This window comes from Anopheles merus, unplaced genomic scaffold (assembly GCF_017562075.2).
Source record: "Anopheles merus strain MAF unplaced genomic scaffold, AmerM5.1 LNR4000014, whole genome shotgun sequence".
Taxonomy (NCBI): domain Eukaryota; kingdom Metazoa; phylum Arthropoda; class Insecta; order Diptera; family Culicidae; genus Anopheles; species Anopheles merus.
In genome coordinates, this window is record NW_024427594.1 from 150,119 (window position 1) to 170,715 (window position 20,597).

Here is a 20,597-nt window from a genome sequence, read left to right on the forward strand (position 1 = left end):
GAGCTTACGAGATTAATTAAAAACTTAATAAATAAAAAATCAACTGATTGTGATAGAGTCAACAACAAAACCATTAAGCATCTCCCGAGAAAAGCCATAATCTATCTAGTTCTTATTTTTAACGCATGTCTACAAGTAGGATATTTTCCTTCTGAATGGAAAATTGCTAAAATAATTGCTATTCCTAAACCTGGTAAAGACCATACGAATCCTGAAAGCTACAGACCAATCAGTCTGCTAAGTTGTTTGGGAAAACTTTGCGAATTCTGATAGCAATCAGTTTTTCCAAAACATGTCGATAACAATAATATTATACCTGAATCTCAATTTGGGTTTCAGACTGCTAGATGTACAACACATCAGATCCATCGATTAAAAAATAGTATTGTTGAAAATAGGGAATTAAAAAAATCTACTGGTTTAGTGCTTTTAGACAATGAAAAGGCTTTTGATTCGATATGGCACCAGGGACTACTTTTCAAACTTAATAAGTTTAATTTTCCTCCTTACATAACAAACATAGTAAGATCATTTTTAAATAACCGGAAAAACTCTGTACACATTGGAAAATCCAAATCGAAACCATACCATAATGTAGCTGGTGTACCACAAGGAAGCGTGCTGTCTCCTCTGTTATTCAATATTTACATAGCAGATATACCAAACACAAGATATTGTTCTAATTTCCTTTATGCTGATGATTTCGCTATATCGTCCTCAGCGAAAAATCCTAAAACAATCATTAGACGCTTAAACATCGCACTAGAGGCGTATGCTAAATATTGTATAAACTGGAAGCTCAAAACCAATAGTACCAAGTCAGAAGCAATCTTTTTCACAAGGAATACGTGTATGAGAAGACTTCCCTAAAGAGATCTAGTGATGAGACAAGAAAACATACCATGGAAAAGGAGTATAAAATACCTTGGTATGCACTTTGAACAGCGTGTTACATTCAAAACACAAACTGAGAATACCCTTATTAAATTAGACAAAATGGTTAAAACTATGTATCCCTTCTTAAACCGGAAATCGAAATTGAATTTAAAAAACAAATTACTTATTTATAAGGCATTTTTTCGGCCAGTAATGACATATGCTGCACCAGCCTGGAAAGGAATTGCTCAGTCTCATTATAAAAAGTTACAAATTAAGCAAAACAAAATCCTTAAAATGATTATTAATGTCCATCCATGGTTTAACACAAGAGAGCTTCATAGGATTATAAATATGGCTACAATTAAAGAATACATTGAAAGAATCTATAGAAAATATCACGATAATTGTGAATCGAGCGAAATTCCCATATCAAATCAATTGGTAGCTTAGCATATAATTTAGCTAAATGTTAGGCTAAGTTATAGGTTATGGTCTTGTTTGTAATATTTAATGTAAAGTTAGTTAGTGTAGTTTGCATAGCTAGGTTAGTTAGTTTAGTTAGCATAGTTAGATAGGATAGTCTCTAAAACAAAATTTGTGGGTTTTTTTTGTAAATTTTTCCCACGCTACTACTCAACATTAGAACAAAATCGAAAAATCCAGCAATTGCTACACAGAAAACATTAATGAGGAAAGCTTAAAAGTCGAACCCATTATCGCAAGGAAAATTTGTAAAACATAATTACATATAATGCTTCGAATTCAAATAAACTACTACTACTACTACTACTACTACTTACAAAATCACCGCACACGCAAACACTTGCTGTTTACATTTTGGCTTCACTCTCATTTGACATGTCAAAAATTTGCAAGCCCCAAAGCGTGGATCAAAAAGGGGGGTGGGAGGGGAGAGAAGGTGATGAGATCGAAGCGGCACGAAATGGCCGTTGCAAAACCGCACGTTCGGAACGCTTAGTCCTAGAAGAGGGAGATCGAGCTACGAATGTGACAGAGAGGGCATGAGAAAATGAGCAAATTTGAGTGCCATTGTCGGGAGGGTTGTGTTCTTTCCAGTCATGCTACGAACACATCTAAAGATAGTTGTTTCTTTCGTTTCTCGTTTTCTTTCATGCATAGACACGATCGCAAATGCGCGCTAATTCTAAAAGCAAACACAAACACGGTCTTAATTTCATTAAACACTTTATTGAAACTTAATGTAAACTTTCGTATCATATTTAGAACCTAACAAAAACACGCATCATGTCGTCGTACTGCTAAGTACGACCTCAATCCAGCAAACACATATCTGTTAATAAATGGATCCTTACCTGTCGATGCCCGCACCGCATGTGCGTCTGTGCACACTGTTTGTTCACTTAACACTTCATCAAAAAACACCGGCGCACGAGACTTTGAGCGAAATACGCACCAACGCAGAAACACTGCGCGCGGAACTTAGAACAAAACGCGCACAACCATCTCCGGCAAAGCGTCGCGCTGTACTGGTGGTTTTGTACGCGTAGGAGGGGGAACACACGGAGCGATGGTTCGATGCTGTAGTGTAAGCGAGACAACGTGATGTGACGAGCAGATCCAAGTTGTTGAGCTCGCTGAAAGAAGACACACACATTCACAGACGGCTCGTCAAAGCACGGTATTTGTATTGGTGTTAGTGAAGCGCGCGTGTAAAACAGAATACGAACTCTTATCGCAGCACGTTTCTCCTTGCTTCCTCAAGCTATACCCCTCGGCCTGAATCACTCAAAATTTTTCATCTACATCTATTTTTCAAAAATTTTGCTCAATAGATGGCGTATTACAAATCATCATTATATTGCTGTCCTATTCAATGCAATTATATATTGCAATTATATTGCTGTCCTATTCATTCCTATTCAATGTGTTTCGACAAACTTCATATAACCAAGACCTATGTAGCTTTCTAACTTTCTGAGCAAAAATCTATATGAATGGTCGTGTGGTCAGATACGTGGGTATCAATACCAACGACCATTACACTGCTTCTAGACGACTAACTTTTGTACCGCGACAAATTTTCTGCGAGCTCTTTGTTCTAAAACAACATCTCAGTTTTAGAACAAAATCAGAGGCAACCGCCATTGTCGGGGAAACGCGCGTCGTGTATTTGCGACCTTACTCAATTCTCACTTGTGTAACGACTAAGCGTTTTACGGGTGGCGGAAGGTTAATTGGCCATTTTAACCGTCTTGTGTACGACCAAAAAACTTTACGTAAACGTACAACCGCCTACCCGGGTAGGCCATACATTTTGTAAGGAAGAATGATGTTTTTCGCAATTAAAAGAGTATATCTTTTGAATTACTTGTTAGATTTGAATGAAAACTGTCTTATAGGTTCATAATAATGTTTAATAACACATCGTTGTAAAATTAGAATTTAAAAAAGTTATCAAGATTTTTGTCAATCAAAAAAATGTTCTAACTCCACTATCATAACTGGTCAGGCCACATGTTTTAAGTGGATGAATAGTCTTTTTCTAAGTTTTACTTACGTTTCTTTCAAAGTTATATACATTTTTCAATTGTTTTGCTTGTTGTATAAAAATATATGTTGACGATCTATAAAATATGCTCATCATGTTTTATTAAAAACCAGCTCCGCCCGGCTCAAGACAATTTCGGAACCTCCTCCACTCCAACAAAACGGAGCCGGCTCCGCACCCACGGCTCCGAAGCTAACTCCGCTCCAGCTGCTCCGGAACCGTCTCCGCACCAACGACTCTGCACTCACGGCTCCGAAGCCGGTTTTTACAGATTGCACCAAATCATTTTCAATAAAGTTTCAACCGGGAAGATCCATAATTAGCTGAGTAAATAATGTTGAAAGGAATCTATAGGAATCTATCTATAAAAAAATCGATAAGTTTAGTTCAACAATCACTCAATCACATCGGGTGTTAGCTTCTACGCTTGCGAGAAGTTAGATTCGTTTTTTACGCTATCATACAAAGCCGTTTCTATTGAAACGTTAGTCTAGAGCCGTTGGTCCGGAGCCGTTGATTCATCGCCGGCTCTGGAGCCATTGATTCGCCGCCGGCTCCGGGGCTGTTGGTGCGGAGCCGGCTCCGGAGCTGTTGGTGTGGATCCGGCTCTGGAGCCGTGGGTGCCATTGGTGCGCTCCAAAACACCCATTCCTATTTGGCAGTAACACTATGACAAAAGTATGAATGTGTGTGTTAACTTTCAGCCAATTATATTTCGTTTGCCTGTAGTGGTTGGTATCATTTTACAAGAGGTGATTTTAGTGTTAATTTCAATATATTGTTACACAACAAGCAATAAAATTTAACTGTACACAATTGTAATACAACATTTGAAAGAAAAGAAAAAGACACAAGCATCCTCTCAAAACATACGGCAAGGCCGGAAGGGGTGTTGGAGTTACAGCACATTTTTGATTGAAAAAAATATTGATAGGAGTTTTAAAATTCTAATTGTGTAACGATATGTTATAAACATTATAAAACATTGCTATCAGAACACTCGTGGGTTACGATCAAAATGTACTGATTTGAGGCTAGCGGCCGATGCTGCTGATTTTAATGTGATTGTTTTCACTGAAACCTGGGCTGATGATTCTTTACCCAATAGTATGCTCTTTAGTAGTGATAAATTTATCGTTTACCGTTGTGATCGTAACATAAATAATAGTTCTCGTACTCGCGGTGGCGGTGTTCTCATTGCTGTTTCGACCAGTTTAGCATCAGCGCCTATTTCTGTAAATGCCGCGCCGCTTGAGTGTGTGTGGGTTGTGATTAAAAATGAGTGCTTTAATATATATATATATATATATATATATATATATATATATATATATATATATATATATATATATATATATATATATATATATATATATATATATATATATAGGTGTTATCTATGTCCCACCCTGCTTAGCAGCTGATATGCGTACGTTTGAAAAACTTTTAGAATGCGTTCACGATGTCAAAGCCCGCTTGCGTAACAAGGATCAACTTATTCTTCTTGGTAATTTTAATCAAACTTCTCTGCAGCGGATACATTCTGTTAATTTAACGACACCTTTCCAGCACTATACACCTCATAATGCGTTGCTATGTCATGCACCTTTTGTCGATTTATTCAACGTTATGGAATTTTGTCAACTAAACAATATTCCAAACCATAATGGTCGTGTGCTTGACCTTATACTATTGTTTTATCTTAACTTCACGCCGTGTTCCGTTTATGAGGCAGATCTTCCTCTTGTAAAAATTGATGACCACCATCCTCCGTTTGTTTTTGAAATTGAATATCTATCCACTGCCAACTTACCTGTTTCTGTGCAAAGTGTTAATCTGCGTTAGTGCCATCTGCGCTCTCTGCTTAGGGATCGAAATCGGGCTACACGTGCTTACCGGACTTGGCGTTCACCGTACACGCGTAGGTTATTTAAATATGCAGCATCCGCTTACAGATCATATAACAGATATCGCCATAAATTATATGTTTGGGTCTTCAATCTCGTTTCCGTTCAAACCCTCGAGCATTTTGGAATTACATAAACTCTATGAGAAACAATAATGGCCTCCCTACTAGTATGTCACTTGGTGATGTGCTTGCTACGTGCCCGAATGACATTCGTTCGCTTTTTGCTGATCATTTCTCGAGTGTCTATGAAAATGGTTTAAATAACTCTGCAAGCTTGGAGGCCAGTCTTTCATTCACCCCTTTCAATGTCCTGAATGTTGAATTTGTTTCTGTAAGCACTGCTTCTGTTTTACGTGCGTTAGGTAACCTTAAACCATCCTCAGTGCCGGGTCCCGATGGTATTCCTGCTGCTTTACTCTTTCATTGTCGTGAAGCACTAGCCCTTCCTGTTTCTTTCTTTTTTAATCTTTCTTTGTCCACGGCTACTTTTCCGAATATTTGGAAACAAGCATGGATCAGGCCAGTTTTTAAAAAGGGTGATCGTGGTTGCGTCTCTAATTGTCGTGGCATATCTATTTTATCGGCGTTCAGCAAAGTCTTTGAATCTGTTATTCGTTTACCTCTAATGGAAATGGTGAAATCGTGGATCATTCCAAATCAACATGGCTTTATGGCTGGCCGCTCCACCACTACTAATCTTATGGAATTTGTTTCCTCAGCACTCTTAAATCTGGACTCTGGCATGCAGGTTGATGCTGTGTATACCGATTTCAAAGCTGCCTTTGATAAAATACCCCATTCTCTGCTCATTGCTAAATTCAAGAAACTTGGCTTCTCTCCTTTCTTTCTTGAATGGCTACAATCATTTCTATCGAATCGTTTTTGCTGTGTTAAATTGAATGACGGTTTTTCTTATGAGTTTCATTGTTCGTCGGGTGTACCCCAGGGTAGTGTCTTGAGTCCTTTATTTTTTATTTTATTTGTCAATGATGTGTGCTCTGTTCTTCCATCCGATTCCTTCCTTATGTTTGCAGATGATTTAAAAATATTTTGTCCTATCACTGACTCTAATTCATGTGTCTCTTTTCAATGTCTGTTAGACTCCTTCTCCTTTTGGTGTTCTGCTAACTTTCTCTCCCTGTGTATCGATAAATGTGCTTGTATATCTTTCTCTCGGAGCTTAAATGTGTTGTCTCATAATTATTCAATAAACTCTGTTGTATTAAATCGTGTTAATTTCATTCGTGATCTTGGGGTTCACCTTGATGCAAAGCTGTCATTCAATCATCATATTGAGCGTACCATTAAACATGCCAATAGTTTACTAGGAATGATTTGTGCTATGGCAAATGATTTGCGTGACCCTATATGCCTTAAAGCCTTTTTCTGTAGCTTAGTCCGCCCTATTTTAGAATATGCTAGCATTGTGTGGTGCCCAGTCAGCTCGGTATAGATTGAAAGGGTTGAAAGTGTTCAATGCAGATTCACCCGTATTGCCATTAGGCGTCTTTTAGCGCAATCGGGTGCTTCTCTTCTCCCTTATGAAGTCCGATGCCTTATGCTTGGATTGATGACACTGCATGATCGTCGCTCTGCTTCTCAAGCTTTGCTTATCAGTGGTTTGCTTCGGAACGAGATTGATTGTCCTTCACTTCTTAACAGAATACCGCTGTACGCGCCTGCTCGCTTTCTTCGACGCCGCGATTTCCTTCAAATCCCGTCGAGAAGAACGCTGTATGGCACCAATGATCCATTTTTTCGATCCCTCCATCGCTACAACAGTGCCTCTGGTGTGTTTGATTTTCATATTCCCCCTCAATCCCTTCGCCCCCTCTTCCTTCAGTTCTTTGACTCCCTTGTTGTTTCCCCATCCTAATTCTTTCATCTTACTTATGTTGGCTGTGTTACAAATTGCTTGTTGTCTACTATATGTTTGTCTAGTTAGATTGAAGTATTTTTTTGTTATCATTAATTTTAAGTCTTAGTCATTAAGTTTCCCTATATCTAGCCCTCTGAGGCAGATATTTGTATCAAAATAAATAAATAAATTAATAAATTAATAAATTATTGTGATCCTATAAGACAATTTTCATTTACATCTATCTTGTAATTCAAAAGATATACGCTTTTAACCACGAAAAACATAATTCTTCTATACAAAATGTATGGTCTACCCGTGTAGGCGGTTGTACATGTACAGGGTATATAAACTTAAATAATTTAAAAAAATATTAAAACATTTTTGATATTCTTTATTTTTTGCACATGGATAGAGAACTTCTTTTCTGAGGCTTATTTATAATTTGTAGTCGATACGATTTTTTAGTCCAAAGTTATTTTGGAATAAAGATGCGAAACTTACCCGGGTAGGCGGTTGTACACATGACGGTTAATACGTTTTTTTTTGTGTTCTTTGGTTAAAACGTATATTTCTAAAAGTAACACATTAAAATATTAGTATAATATAAATAAACAACACGATATATTAAAACGGTAAGGAAGCGATACTGTCTCGTCGACGGTCGGTACAGGAGAGAGGCTTTCTCCCGTTCGCTCTCCAGCATCCCGGTGCACACGTCATCAAGGTGACCAGCAACTGTCACCTATGAGAGGCACATATTTCGTGGTAAACACAGGCTCCCAACATCCCCCCCTTCTTTAGATTCGCTTGTACGCTGCCATCCACTGAGGTGATCTTCGAACCCGCGAAGATCGACGTAGAGTTTGTACAGGCGAAGGCGTGCCACTGTCAGCCGTTTCAAACTCTGGCGAGGTCGGTGACAAGAACGCTTTTGCAGACCGCTGCGATAATGATGACGATGAAGTTGGGGACGATGACGATGGGGCTGGAGACGATGACGATGACGGTGAAGCTGGGCACGATGACGATGGTGATGACGATGACGATGAAGATGGGGACGATGATGATGATGATGATGATGATGACGTTGGGCACGATGACGATGAAGAAGACGTACAATCTTTTGCAGTTTCGGCCACATGTTGACTAGAAGTTTGATAAGCGTCTGGATAGTGGACTTCCTCAACCATGTTCCATGCATCTAACAACACATTCAAAGGCAACGACGTATTTGAATTGTTATCCAACTGGGCTGCGACCTTACTGGTGTTATTTCTATCAACTCGTTTCTGCAACTGGTTAACGTGTGAACGTATCTTCCTGTTTTGCTCAATAGTTACTTCATACATCACTCTACCGATGCGTCCGCTGATCATACCTGGAACCCATCTCCAGCTATTCCGACGATATTGCTTTGCATACACCAGTTCGTTCATCTTAAATTTTCTCGGATTACCTTCTGATACAGGATCTAATCTTTGTGGTGGACTTAGCAGTTCCAAGCAAGTTCTTATCTTTCGGCTGAACATCAATTCAGCAGGCGATTTCTGCTCCAACAGTTTGCTCGGCGTACTCCTGTATGTCAATAGAAAGGTATCTAATGCTTCTGATACGCTACTTCCCCCTTCTCTTATCTTCTTAAGCGCCCTTTTGAAGGTGTCGACGAACCTTTCCGCCTGTCCGTTCGACTGTGGATGAAAGGGTGCCGTATGGATATGCTCAACACCATTTGTGTTACAGAACTCTGCAAAGTCTGCGCTTGTGAATTGAGTTCCATTATCGCTCACGAGGACAGTTGGCATACCGAAACGTGCAAATATATTGCGAAGAATGCGAATGGTGGCTGTTGATGATATTGTCCTGGTAGGGATGATTTCCGGCCACTTTGAAAAAGAGTCGATCGCTAGCAGAAAATAATCACCCTCGATAGGACCTGCATAGTCCACATGCACTCGCTGCCACGGCGCATTCGCTTTCATCCAACAGATTGGTAAACTGGATACAGGTGATTTGGCTGCCATTGCACACTGTCGACACGATTTAACAAGGCTCTCAATCTCCGAATCAAGGCCAGGCCAGTACACATAGCTTCGAGCCAGGGCCTTCATCCGTTCTATCCCTGGATGGCTACACCTGCTGCAAACATTTGTATCGCTGCGACGATGGTATTATCAACCTTTCTCCAAAAAGGAGACAATCACCAAATGTAGATGAGGACTCACGCCTACTGTGGAAATTGCTCAAAGTCCTGTCTCTCACTGCTGCATGTGGCCATCCATTTCTAGTGAATTCATACACCTTCCGCAATTGAGCATCATTTTTCGTTTCGCGTTCAACATCACTGAACTTCAACGGTAGGGCTTTACTCACACTGTTCACAACAGATCGTAAGTCTTCTTCTATTTCAATGCTTGCGATCACGTAGTCATCTTCAGGTTTTTCATGTTTAGCTATTAGTCTCGACAACACATCGGCATTACCAAACTTGTCTGTAGACACGTACTCCAATTGAAAATCATACAGAAGCAGCGTTAATGCATAACGCTGTAACCGGTTGGCAGTATACACTGGAATACCAGTTTTGGATCCAAATATTCGCAGCAGCGGCTTATGATCCGTTTGTAGTCGAAAATGCCTTCCATAAACCAGCCTGTGAAATTTGGTCACTGCGAATATAATAGCTAAACCCTCTCGATCTGGTTGACTATACTTTTGTTCTGTTTTGGTCAACGTCCGTGATGCATGCTGCACAACCTTGATCGACCCGTCTTTGAACCTATGACTAATAGTCGCTCCTAATGCGAAGGAAGAGGCATCCGCCGCAACTATTATCTCTTGACGCAGATCGTAGTGAGTCAGGAGCAGGTCTGATGAAAGAATTGCCTTGAACTGATCAAAAGCATCTTGACATTGTTTTGTCCACGTAAAACTCGCTCCTTCCTTAAGAAGACTATCCAGCGGATGACGTAGCATACTGATGTTTCTTACAAACTTGCCGTATTAGTTCACTGCTCCAAGGAACGATCTCACTCCTGTTACATCAGTAGGAACTTGCAAGTTGAGGATAGCTTCAATCCTAGCAGGGTCTGGTCGAAGTCCCTTCGAATCTAACAAATGGCCCAAGTACTTTATCTGCTTCTTTTGGAACGAACATTTATCCAATCGTATGGTGAAGCCATATTCCTCAATTCTTTTAAGCACAGCTCGAAGATTTTTCCTATGGGCTTCTTCATTTGGTCCACCAACCACAATGTCGTCCAAATAAACAGCAACGCCACCCAGACCTGCCAGCATAACCTCCATCAGCTGCTGAAAAGCACCCGGTGCTGTTTTCACCCCTGGGGGTAATCTGTTGTACGCGTACAAACCTCCAGACCGCGTATGTGTATTAACAGTTAGCAGTTTCCGGCAAAGGTCCTCGACCTCTACTTGAAGGAAAGCATCCGAAAGGTCTATCTGGCTAAAAACCGTACAGGTGACCAGACTTGCAAATATGTCTTGAGGAAGAGGAAGCGGGTATTGTTGAGGTTGCAGCATGTCGTTCAAGCCCGTCGAGTAGTCTCCGCACACTCGTATAGTTCCGTTTGATTTACGCACAACAACAATTGGCGTCGCCCATTCTGAATAATCCACTTTGGAAATTATTCCATTGTTTTCCAGCCGTTCAAGCTCCTTGTCCACCGCTTGAAACATCGCATAGGCTACAGGCCGCTTCGGACAAAAAACAGGCGTTGCACCTTCTTTCAGCTCCAACTGAATTTTCGCCTTAGTGCAGCAACCTAGCTTGCCGGAAAAAAGTTTTGGGAACTCCTTCTGTAATATTGCACTGCATGGTTCATCCAAACCAACGCGATTACAAACTGACGTCAGCGGCACATCCCAAAAGAGTATATCCATGGCATCTTTCCCAAAAAGTGCCAAATCCGCCGTAGTTACTCGAATCACGCAACTCATGCATTGTTCCGCTACGATCATGGAACCAGCAAATTCGCCTAAGCTGTGCAACAAATCACCAGATGCAGTTCTCGCTTTAACCATTGAAGGTTTCAATACAGGTTTTCCAACATGATGCCACAGTCTACGCGAAATAATCGTTATATCAGCGCCTGTATCAAGCATCATTTCCAACGGTGTGCCATTGATGACAACTCTGACGCATCCACGTCCACTCCTGACCGTATTAACCGTCACGCTTCTTACATTACGATTTTGCCTCATTCTGTTCGTCCACCGAGACGCTGCATTGCAAAATCCTTCCTTATGTCCAAACTTAAAACACTTGCTGCATTTATGATGCTTAAATGTGCATTTTCTAGCCCAGTGGCCTTCGCCGCATAAAAAACATTGCACTCTACTCTGCTTTTCCGGACGTTGGTGTAGCTTCCGACTACCTTGCCACTTTCCCTTAGTGCTTCGACACTTTTCTTGGCCAATCATTTGGACTTTATTTTCACCCGCAAGCAAGGTTGTATCTCTTTTGAGGTTCGTTAGTTTTTCACACAGCTCCGCTAGTTGTGCCAGAGTAATATCCTTCTTTTCTTCCATACGGCTCAGCAATTTCATGCGCACATCGGCATCCTGCTCATCTGTCAGGCAACACACGAAAATCAAACACTTCTGTGTCTCTATGCTGAGCCCGGCTAGTTCCGCTTCTTCGGTAGCCTTATTTATCCGGCACGAAAACGTAACGTAATCCTCAGAGCTCGTTTTTTGCATTTGATAGCACTTATATCGCTTGCTGACGCACGATTCTTTTGATCCAAACAGCGCGCGCAGTTTCACTACTGTTTCCTCGAAACAAAAATCACTTGCTTTCTGCGGCAATATATAACTGTTATACCGCTCATGTTCTGCCACTCCAAGTTTCCGCAACAACAATCGCACCTTGGTATCATCTGGCAATTTAGCAGCATCCTTCTCAAAAAGCCCCTCGAACCTATACCACGCAGCAAAGGTAACATTTTCCTCAGGATCGTACCGAAACTCCGTCACTTGTTTCGCCAATGATTCGACTAAAAACTCCGGCCCGTTCGGCTCACGCACGTTCATCGACGACATCATCCGGGTTAAAAAACTTTCCTGCTGCTTCATAAATGCTTCCTGCTGTTGGTGTAGGATGCTCTGCTGCTGCTTGAACATTTCATGTATATAAGCGGTATTCGGATCAGGGACGCTGCTTTGCCGGTGGCTTTCATGGCTGCTCCGCGATGGCTGTTGGTCACTGTTGGGGTCATTTGAGTTCAGCATCGTGTATCTTCTAACGTGGTTTTGTGAGTCTACGTTGTCAGGGCGTTTCTTCTCCTCGTCGCCACTTTTGTGTTCTTTGGTTAAAACGTATATTTCTAAAAGTAACACATTACAATATTAGTATAATATAAATAAACAACACGATGTATTAAAACGGTAAGGAAGCGATACTGTCTCGTCGACGGTCGGTACAGGAGAGAGGCTTTCTCCCGTTCGCTCTCCAGCATCCCGGTGCACACGTCATCAAGGTGACCAGCAACTGTCACCTATGAGATGCACATATTTCGTGGTAAGCACAGGCTCCCAACACGTTTTAACACAAATTTCAGAGGAGCACACGAGTAATTATAACGCAAAAGTCAGTGGCTTACGTCTGTTCCAAGGTTATTAGACTCTATACATGTTACGACCATGGTTATTAGACTCTAAACAGGTTACAACAGAGCCATTGAGGGGGTCACCATTTTGTGAACCTTGTTTACAATTTGTCTGTCAAAATCGACGCCGGTCAGCTGATGCTTGGAATAAACAACATAAATAAGATTGCAGAAGGCGAAACTAGCGCTTCAAATTTTCTTCACCCTACCACGTTCCATCGTTAATAGAATACGACTTCTTTGTTGGCCTGTTCTTTGTTGGCCTGAGTAAGTTCTTGTTGGACACAGGACCACCCTGTGTGCAACGCAGGACAGTTACCCGGCGCTCTAGCACCAATCGAACACGACATCGAACATGAAAAATGTATGGGATTTGACATGTTTGTCTTGTTTGTTTGTTTGTGTCTGACAGTGCACCTCCATATGATTATATGGGCTTGTTCGAGTCGGATGTCGTGTTCGATTGGTGCCAGAGCGCAGCCTTAGCTGTCACACCTCAAAATCTGAATTTCCCTTGTCCGAACTACACACCTCTGCTGGATGAACTCCGACCATTTTGTGTCAAATAAAACTTCCTTCTTCATCATTACTTCAACCGAACCACACGTGCTTCTGTCTATTCCTAATTTCCCTACGGCACTGCAAATCTCTAACAGTTCTGCTAAATTGCCAAGGGTTTCATCGCATTGCTTACCCAGTTCCATTTGTTTTCCAGGTTTAATATTACAGTCACAGCTTCAGGGGACGAGGGTTTATGCAGTCTAGCAGCAGCATTGTTAAAAAGGGTGAGAAATTATGCAGTCCTGAATGCGACCCTACTGCGATGTGTGGGAAGCCGCGAGGCTCCATTCCGATTCGTCACAATCGTCGGGTTCAAGGTGATCGTTTATGCTGCTTCTGTTACAGTTCCGGTTCATAGGAAATGAATGTGGGGGTCGAGGATTCATGCCGCCTCGGGTGCAGCTTCATTTAAGTGCTAGAGCGAAAGATCGGGAGATAAATGTCGTCCCGGCAGCTGCAGTAGTGTTAAACAACATCGAGGGTCCATTTCATTCATGCCACACGAGCCACGTTCAAACTTGCGTCAAGTACAATAGCAGAGCGAAAAGGATATTAGAAGCATTTGTGATACCACATCATCATAGGTGACAAATCTCCAGATGAGACGAGTCCAGACGAGTGCTTTCTGTTATGGTGAATATTTTGCCTTAGTGAGCCAACCCGTATGCATCACGGCTCTCACTGATGAGTGCACGCATCTCGTGAGATGCCGTTAGGTTCGGGCTTATGACGTGATCCCCGAAGGATCACTCTCTCTCCGGCGCGCCTCCACATAGGATAGTGAATAAACGTTTTTATATGTGTTAACTTATTCGCGTGCATTCGTCCACCTCTTATTTTAAATACATGACGACAGACCTTAACAGTGGCGACGAGAATTTGTTTTAAAAGTTTAGTGTCTGTAAAGTAAAAGTCTGTGTTTCAACGTGTAAGAGTGTTCTAAAAAAACTCCAACATCACGTCGAAGCGGCGCAGGATGAACAGCGGAGATGGAGCGATGGAAGTCCCGATGGATGAAGACCAGCGACGATCATCGTTAGGCCGTATCGATTACCGTGCAATGACTGGGCCTTCCGGTGGGCGGTCCGGACAAACCGGTGAGGTTCCTTCCGTGTACGATCCGCCGGCCCATGTTTAACCAGGATCGCGCGGCTACGTGAGTCAGCAAGCGCAGTTAACACCGAGGCCAGTGCAGCTAGGACCATCGCAACCAGCGCCATCGCAGTCAGCACCATTGCCATCCGTACAAAATGGCCAGATGGGTCAACAACCTCTGGATAACGCCGTCCTGGACCAAACCTTGCACTTGCTGCAACAGCAATTGCAGCAACAGCAACAGTTAATTTCGCAAATGTTGCAACAGCAGCAATTCGCGCCGCAAGCCCAGCAACAACCCGCACAGCAGTACCAGCCCGCCGTCCCTAGTAACCCAGAACTTATACTCAATGCTTTGGCCAATAGCATTGCAGAGTTCCGGTATGAAGCTGAATCTGGTGTTACTTTCGAAGCTTGGTTCACACACTACGAGGACCTGTTTGCCAAAGACGCTTCGCGGCTAGGCGATGAGGCTAAGGTAAGGCTTTTAGTGCGTAAGTTGGGAACACCAGAACATGCCCGTTATATAAGCTATATTTTACCCCGCTCACCACGTGATTTATCGTTTGAGGAAACCGTCGATAAGCTGACAGCACTTTTTTGGTGTAGAGAATCTCTCCTTAGTAAGCGCTACAGATGCCTCCAGATTTGTAAAAAGCGCACGGAAGATTTGATCGCGTTCTCCTGTCGGGTAAACCGAGCATGCGTCGAGTTCCAGTTTGCGAGCATGAACGAAGAGACCTTCAAGTGCCTAATGCTGGTGTGTGGGCTCAAAGATGAGGCTGACAATGACCTGCGAACTAGACTCCTTGCGCGCATAGAGGAGCGGAACGACGTTACGCTTGAACAATTATCCGCAGAGTGTCAGCGTATTACAAGTGTGAAAGGAGACAGCGCTATGATAGCCGGAGAGACGAGTGAACGTGTTTTCGCAGTACACAGCGGAGAGAAAAGATCGCATGAGAAAGCAGCGCAGCAAACTAATTACAAGTGGTTCACGCCGTACCGTACCAAACGACCGTTCCGTGCAAACGATGCTGTGTGTTCATCAACAAGCAAGCCAGCGAAGCCATGTTGGTTGTGTAGTGACATGCACTGGGTGCGTGAGTGCACTTACCGTTCGCACAAGTGTCTCGACTGTGGGAGATATGGTCATCGTGAGGGGCACTGCAACACAGCGAGCATGAAGAAGCGGTTCAATGTTCGGCAACGGAATATCAACACTCGTGTAGTAACGGTCAACGTCCGAAGCATACGAGAGCGCCGCAGATTCGTGTCCATCGCTCTCAACGGAACAGCTGTTCGATTGCAGCTAGACACAGCTTCGGAATCAGTGTCATCGACCGCTGTACGTGGAGAAAAATTGGCAGCCCGCCGTTAACACTGTCAACCGTCACAGCTAAAACTGCATCGGGAGCTACACTGGTATTGGATGGTGAATTCAGCTGTGCTGTTAGTGTTGGTAGCTAGACGAGGCAGGCGACACTCAGCGTATGCGGAGCAGCAAACCTACTACTACTGGGAGCCGATTTGATTGATGTTTTCTCCCTCTGGTCGGTGCCGATGGATGTGTTCTGAAATCACGTTGCAGTAGCAGGACAGCAATCGTTCCAGCAGCTATTTCCCAAGGTGTTTACGGGAACAGGACTCTGTACAAAGGCGAGTATAAAATTTACCTTGCGGGATAATGTTCGTCCTGTTTTTAGACCTAGCCGCCCAGTAGCTTACGCGATGGAGGTAACCGTGAGTCGTGAGCTCGACCGTCTTGAGGAGTTGAATGTCATCACTCCTGTAACTACTGCAGAATGGGCAGCTCCAGTGGTCGTCGTGCGCAAAGCAAACGGACTTGTTCGTATTTGCGGCGACTATTCGACGGGACTTAATGCTGCGTTATTCCCCCACGACTACCCGTTACCTGTACCAGAGGACATTTTTGCAAGGCTGGCAAATTGCAAGGTCTTTAGCAAAATAGACCTGTCAGATGCATTTTTGCAAGTGGAAATTGATCCAGAATACCGTCATTTTTTGACCATAAATACGCATCGAGGGCTCTATACGTACAACCGACTTCCACCTGGCATTAAGATAGCTCCACCAGCCTTTCAGCAATTGATGGACATAATGCTCAAACGTCAAACGTCATAGTGACTGGTCGATAATTCTTTGCGCTCCGATATTTTATAAAATTATTCAGTGAAAACTTATCCATAACGCAACTTGCTTGCTAGTGCTGACTGCTTCAAGACCTGGTTTTCATTAACAGTCGGAAATTGCTCATCTGCAATCACCTACAATCATTTTTCCTGCTCTACAATCAATACCCCATTTCAACTATTGCTGTACCATTTTACAATGGCCGGTATCTGCGCCGCTTGTGCCAACGACATCGTACCTGCTGATCGAATTGTGAAATGCCAGGGTTGGTGCAATGCCGAGTTTCATTTCACATGCAGTGGACTCTCTGAGGAACTGTCCGCTAGTATAGAGTCCTGTGCACAACTTTTTTGGGCATGTAAAGCTTGTGTAAAGTTTCATAGAGATCCGCGTTCGGCTGTGCTTAGGTCGTCTACCCCTTACACCCACACCACTGTCGACTTATCGTCCAGCATTGCCGACCTTAAAGCGAGCCTCCATAGTGAGCTGCCAAAACAAATCACTGCCGTTATTAAATGCGATCTCCTCGAAGTGCTGAAGGATGAGATGCGTTCCTTTTTGCTTTCATCACAAACCTCTACCGATTTACCCGCTCAACAACCCATTCATCGCAATCCAGCAACATCATACCCCGAATTGTTTAACTCAGTAATTAACAATATTCCCGATACCATTACACCAACACAAACACAGTTTCCATCTTTGGCGACCTCACTTAGTGTAAGTGCAATCAAACCGACATCCTACATCAACAAAACACCACTTAACAACCTGCAAACACCACTACTAAGAGGATCGGGATCACCGCTTGCTTCAGATACACTGGATATCATTCCACACACTAATACGCGTATGTGGCTTTTCTTTACACGTTTCGCCCCATCAGTTACCACTGAGCAAATTTCTCATATGGTGCAGGTACGTTTAGCGCTTGACAAGCGGGATGTGTTTGTTCACCGCCTGACGAAATTCGGCGCTAACACAAGTACACTCTCATTCATCTCATTCAAAGTGGGCATACCGGCCACTTTTATGCAGTAAGGCTCTATCACCTGAGACATGGCCCTCCGCTCTAACATACCGAGAGTTTCGTGACTACCGGAACAACAACAATAACAATCCCAATACACGCGCCGTCACCGATACTAACTCGATACATCAACTCACACACGATCACCCTGCCACTCGCTGCAGACAGCTATCACAATCCACTCTCACGGTCCGGAATAAGCGCTCCGATATCAAACACCACTACAGATATGCACTCGCAGCCTAGTCCGATTTCTTCTCCTGCTATGACCACTACAGATGCAGGTTTGTTTACAACTGAACCACAGCAGGATCTCAACGAGCGAATGCTTGTCACCACTACACCTATCAGATCTCCTCCTGAATGCTTAGCCGCTCCTAAAAAAAGACCGCGACGAGTTAACACTAAACGGACTGATGATTCTGCGGAAGCCGGTCCGTCAGATGAATAGCAATTGAATATCAACAACACAACAACAACATACCTACCAATGTATTACCAAAATGTTCGAGGCTTGCGTAAAAAACTGAATGATCTTAGACTAGTACTTTCAGAAACTGAATACAAAATCGTAATATTAACTGAAACCTGGTTGAACAATAACATAAACAATGAGTTACTCAACGACGATCGCTATTCTATTTACCGATGCGATAGAACCACCACTAACAGCACTTTCTCCATCGGTGGTGGTGTTCTAATAGCCTGCTCTCGCTCTCTCTCATCTTGCGAAATTACACCGACGGATCGAACTATGGAACAGTTGTGGGTCAAAATTCGATTGGGCAATATTTTTGTTTATATCGGTGCCATGTATATTCCACCGTACAACGCATATAACGACATAATTGTTAACAAACATCTGGAAAGTATACGCGAAATTTCATCACGCATGAGAGATAACGATCTTCTGCCGGTCGCTGGAGATTTTAACAAATGGGACATTACGTGGTCCAAACTCAATCCAGCCGATGTCGAGGATGTACCATTGCGCTCCACTTTCATGCACTATAAACCGTCATCTAAGTCTCGAAATAATCATATTTTCATCGATGGTATGGCAGCAAACGGCCTTTATGAATTAAGCAACGTTAGAAACTCCATGGACCGACAACTCGACCTAATTTTTGCTAACTCCAACGCCGCTGAGATCTGTTCTGCCGTATCTAAATCCGAAGCGGCCCTGCTCAAGCTCGATAATTATCATCCTGCACTCGAATGGTCAATACGTCACTATGATCATCATGCGTCTAGCTCCCATCCAAGCAACACATATCAGCAACGATTAAATTACTCAAAGGCTAATATCGTCGAACTGGAGGAAAGAATATTTCTATTCGGTTCTACTTTTAACTGCTCCAACTTTCCGTCTGTTGACGACGCTGTTCATGCTTTCACGATTTTCATGAAAGATGCTCTACAATCATGTACGCCAATTATGCACCAGAAACGCTCTCCAGCATGGAGTAATAACAGGCTTATCATCCTCAAACGAGCCAAAAACAAAGCCATTAGTCGACACCGTTTTTGAGAAGTAATATCACTAGGGAAAATCGTAACAACGCTATACATGCATACCGTCAGTATAACCGATCAAGATATAAGCAATATATATCTTCAATCGAAAGGTACCTTCTCCGACATCCCCGAAAATTTTGGCGCTTCATCGACAGCAGACGACGCTCAAACGTAGTTCCAAGCACAATCAAATATAATGATTCCGTGGGCACGTCACCTGAAGATATTTGCAACATTTTTGCTGAACGATTTTCCGATGCCTTCTCCACCCCAATTGCAGTGGCGCGTTAAACGGTGGGCGGACTGGGCGGCCGCCAGGGGCCCCGGCGATCTAGGGGGCCCCGTCATTGTGGATGTTCGGCTTCGTATCGATTCTCCCCCCCCCCCCTTGAAGGGACTTTTACCATCTATTTCAAAAAGACTCATTTTTAATTAATGCATTTTTCCCATCGCTTCACTCACTGTATTTTGTCGAGGGCCCCGAACCGGAATACCGGGGCCCCATACTACTCAAAGCAGCACATTAAATGATCTAAGAAATCTACCAATACTTGCATCAAAGTCGCAAGCGAAGAACGCTGCGACACGCGCGCACAGCTCAAATCAATACCTCATCATCGTTGTCGCAAAGTATTGGACAGAGCGAGAAACCATCAATTTTTGCTGGTGTGGGTGGCCTGTGCACGAGCACCCAAACCCAAAACCACGCAGAGCAACTTGCTGCTAAAATGGAATGCACAGAACGCTGCGTTTAACTACCACCGAAAACCCGTTACACAACACAAGCATACAACACACCCAAACAAAAATTTAAAGGCCCCGAAACACAATATCAATACACCGGCTCGTAGGCGGTAAAATTAGCAGGAAAAATTGACAAACATCAAGCAAGCAACGGTGCTCCAATGGGTAGAGGTTTCATTCGAGAAACGATTTCATCGATATCGATGTGTGCGCTTTTCAATTTGGCTGGGATGAAACGTGCCTGCGCTTGTCTGAGGCCCCTATACTTGTTTTGCAGATGTGTGCCGAAAACAGACAGCTGTTTTCACGCGAAAAATGGTATTCACATCTCAAGCCTGAGATCGTGGAGCGTGCCTGCTTTTAACGAAAAACCTTAAATTTTCACGCGGGGTCCTAGGGGAACTGGGGGTAGTTTCGACACCTTAAGGTTTTCCCCTGATTACAATGCTTTTGCCAATGTAAACTTACTAGTAGACATCGAAAAAGCTTTTTGATGTATTATGCACCATCTCAAGAGAAACTAAGGTTCCTGGATTGATTTTGATAACATTTTGATAAAAATAAAAAAGTGTGTTTTTTGTTACGTCACGACTGCAGTGCGGGTAAGTTCGACACCATGATGGGGTAAAATCGACACCTTGGGGGTGATTTCGACACATTGGTTTTAGCTTTTAAAATAACAAACTCTGATG

General features: G+C 42.9%; 1 protein-coding gene across 1 annotated transcript; it reads left to right on the forward strand.

Annotated features, from left to right (window-relative positions):
- The first annotated feature begins 13,349 nt into the window (after window positions 1-13,349).
- LOC121600963 lies at window positions 13,350-17,038 on the forward strand. The gene is made up of 2 exons (XM_041929760.1): window positions 13,350-13,588; window positions 13,710-17,038. The coding sequence occupies exon 2, from the start codon at window positions 14,623-14,625 to the stop codon at window positions 15,838-15,840; it is 1,218 nt and encodes a 405-aa protein (XP_041785694.1). The 5' UTR covers window positions 13,350-13,588; window positions 13,710-14,622; the 3' UTR covers window positions 15,841-17,038.
- The last annotated feature ends 3,559 nt before the right edge of the window (window positions 17,039-20,597 follow it).